General features: G+C 55.3%; 1 protein-coding gene across 1 annotated transcript in view; it reads right to left on the bottom strand.

Annotated features, from left to right (window-relative positions):
* Positions 1-2,101: 2,101 nt before the first annotated feature.
* The window catches only part of vps72b (vacuolar protein sorting 72 homolog b), a 12,274-nt gene continuing 11,419 nt past the window's right edge, over positions 2,102-2,956 (bottom strand). The window contains exon 3 of the mRNA XM_043684077.1: positions 2,102-2,949. Within this exon, the coding sequence (XP_043540012.1) occupies positions 2,221-2,949 (729 nt within the window). The 3' untranslated portion in view covers positions 2,102-2,220. The remainder of the gene's footprint in view (positions 2,950-2,956) is intronic.

Here is a 2,956-nt window from a genome sequence, read left to right as displayed (position 1 = left end):
GATAGAAACCTAAGGCCGCACCCAAAAACATAGAACATTCCAGTGCAGTACAGGCCCTTCGGCCCTCGATGTTGTGCTGACCTGTGGAACCAATCTGAAGCCCATCTAACCTACACTATTCCATTCCCGCCCACCCTACTACTGAGTAAAGAAACTACCTCTGACATCTGTCCTACACACATCTCCCCTCAATTTAAAGCTATCTCCCCCTGTGCTAGCCATCTGAGGAAAAAGGTTCTCCCTGTCCACCCTCTCTAACCCTCTGATGATCTTATATGTCTCTATTAAGTCACCTCTCAGCCGCCTTCTCTCTAATGAGAACAGCCTCAAGTCCCTCAGCCTTTCCTCATGATACCTTCCCTCCAGACCGGGCAACATCCTGGTAAATCTCCTCTGAACCCTTTCCAAAGCTTCCGCATCCTTCCTAGAATGTGGTGACCAGAACTGTACACAATATTCCAAGTGCGGCCGCACCAAAGTTGTGTCCAGCTGCAGCATGATCCGGTGGCTCCAAAACTCAATCCCTCTCCCAGTAAAAGATAATACACCGTATGCCTTCTTAACAACCCTGTCAACCTGGGTGGGTAACTTTCAGGGATCTATGTACATGGACACCGAGATCTCTCTGCTCATCCACACTACCAAGAATCTTCCCATTTACCCAATACTCTGCATTCCTGTTACTCCTTCCAAAGTGAATCACCTCACACTTTTCCACATTAAACTCCATCTGCCACCTCTCAGCCCAGCTCTGCAGCTTATCTATGTCCCTCTGTAACCTGCAACATCCTTCAGCACTATCCACAACTCCATCCACCTTACTGTCATCCACACATTTACTATGCCCTCATCCAGGTCATTTATATAACATTACAAATAGCAGTGGCCCCAAAACAGATCCTTGCGGTACCCCACTAGTAACTGAGCTCCAGGATGAATATTTCCCATCAACCACTACCCTCTGTCTTCTTTCAGCTAGCTAACTTCTGCTCCAAACCGCTAAATCACCCTCAATCCTATGCCTCGATATTTTGTGCAATAGTCTACCACGGGGAATCTTATGAAACACCTTACTGAAATCCAGATACACCACATCCACCACGTTACCCTCATCCGCCTGGTTGGTCACCTTCTCAAAGAGCTTAATAAAGTTTGTGAGGCACGACCTACCCTTCACAAAACCGTGCTGTCTATCCCTAATCAACTTATTCCTTTTTAGATGATTAGAACTCTTTCCAACACTTTACCCACAACCGAAATAAGGCTCACTGGTCTATAATTACCAGGGCTGTCTACTCCTCTTGTTGAGCAAAGACCTTGGGTGGGGTAGGGGAGGGAATGCAAGTGAGGGAGGGATTTGAACCTGAGGGTGAGACAGTGAGGGTTAAGCCCAGGTAACAGCTTGTGTGACTGCACCAGAGACACAGCCTCCAGCGGAAATGGAGACAGATTTAAACGCTCGCTGTGTAAACGCTCACATTGTGACAACATGTTGACATAAGATTTACCATCCAGACCAAGCAACCTTTATTGTAGTTTATAAAATATTACACACAGGACAGGGACAACACGGGGTTAGATACAGAGTAAAGCTCCCTCTACACTGTCCCCCCACCCCAGGCACAGGGACAACACGGGGTTAGATACAGAGTAAAGCTTCCTCTACACTGTCCCCCCCCATCCCAGGGACAGGGACAGCACGGGGTTAGATACAGAGTAAAGCTTCCTCTACACTGTCCCCACCCATCCCAGGGACAGGGACAGCACGGGGTTAGATACAGAGTAAAGCTCCCTCTACACTGTCCCCAACATCCCAGGGACAGGGACAGCAGGGGGTTAGATACAGAGTAAAGCTCCCTCTACACTGTCCCCCCCATCCCAAGGACAGCACAGGGTTAGATACAGAGTAAAGCTCCCTCTACACTGTCCCCCCCATCCCAGGGACAGGGCGGGGTGAGGTACAGAGTAAAGCTCCCTCTACACTGTCCCCCCAATCCCAGGGACAGAACAGGGTTAGATACAGAGTAAAGCTCCCTCTACACTGTCCCCCCCATCCCAGGGACAGCACGGGGTTAGATACAGAGTAAAGCTCCCTCTACACTGTACACCCATCCCAGGGACAGGGACAGCACGGGGTTAGATACAGAGTAAAGCTCCCTCTACACTGTACACCCCCCATCCCAGGGACAGGGACAGCAAGGCGGGGGATTGCCAAGAGGGTCAGCTTGGTGGCACCGCCTGCTTGATGATGATCTTCTGGCGGCCGCGGGCGCCAGCCTCCAGCTGGGCGCTGCCGGTGCCCGTCGCCGGGCTGGGCAGGCCGTGCGCCGTGATGTACTTCTTGTAGGCCTCGCGGATGATCTTGAAGGCGCGGGTGCTGGCATACGGGATGTCGGTGATGGGGTCGCGGTAGAGCGCCGGCCGGTGGGTGACCGGGCAGAGCTCGCGGGCGGGGACCCGGGGGGGGGCGGCGCGCGGCGGGAAGAACCGCTCGAAGGTGGCGTCGTCGCTGAAGGTGACCAGGTTCCGCAGGCAGCGGCCGACTGGGGCCAGGACGGAGAGCGTGGGGCCCTCCCGGCCTGAGGAGGGGGGCTCCAGGCCCTCAACGTCCACCGTCTCCTCCTTGACGGTGACCTCGGTGATCAGGGGCATGGTGAGCGAGTGGAAGCGGACGGTGGGCCCGGCACACTGCCGCTTCTTCAGCCCCTGTCGCCTCTTGTCGGCCTCCAGCCGCTCGTAGTTCTCCAGCGAGCGCAGGTTGATCTCCTCGGTGAGCCGGGCCTCGGCCAGCAGCTCCTCCTGGCTGAGCGGCCGGCTCTCGGCGTGGGGGGCGCGCCGCAGGCGCCGCGGCTGCACCTGCCGCTCCTGCACCCGCAGGTAGGTCAGCCGGGTGTGCTCCGTCGTCGACTGGCGCACTGACTTACGCCCGCCTGGGGGAGGCGGCGGGGGGAGAGGG

Source organism: Chiloscyllium plagiosum, chromosome 51 (genome assembly GCF_004010195.1).
Source record: "Chiloscyllium plagiosum isolate BGI_BamShark_2017 chromosome 51, ASM401019v2, whole genome shotgun sequence".
Classification (NCBI taxonomy): Eukaryota; Metazoa; Chordata; class Chondrichthyes; order Orectolobiformes; family Hemiscylliidae; genus Chiloscyllium; species Chiloscyllium plagiosum.
The sequence above is the reverse complement of the archived record's forward strand: the minus strand, read 5'-3'. Positions and strand labels throughout refer to the sequence as shown.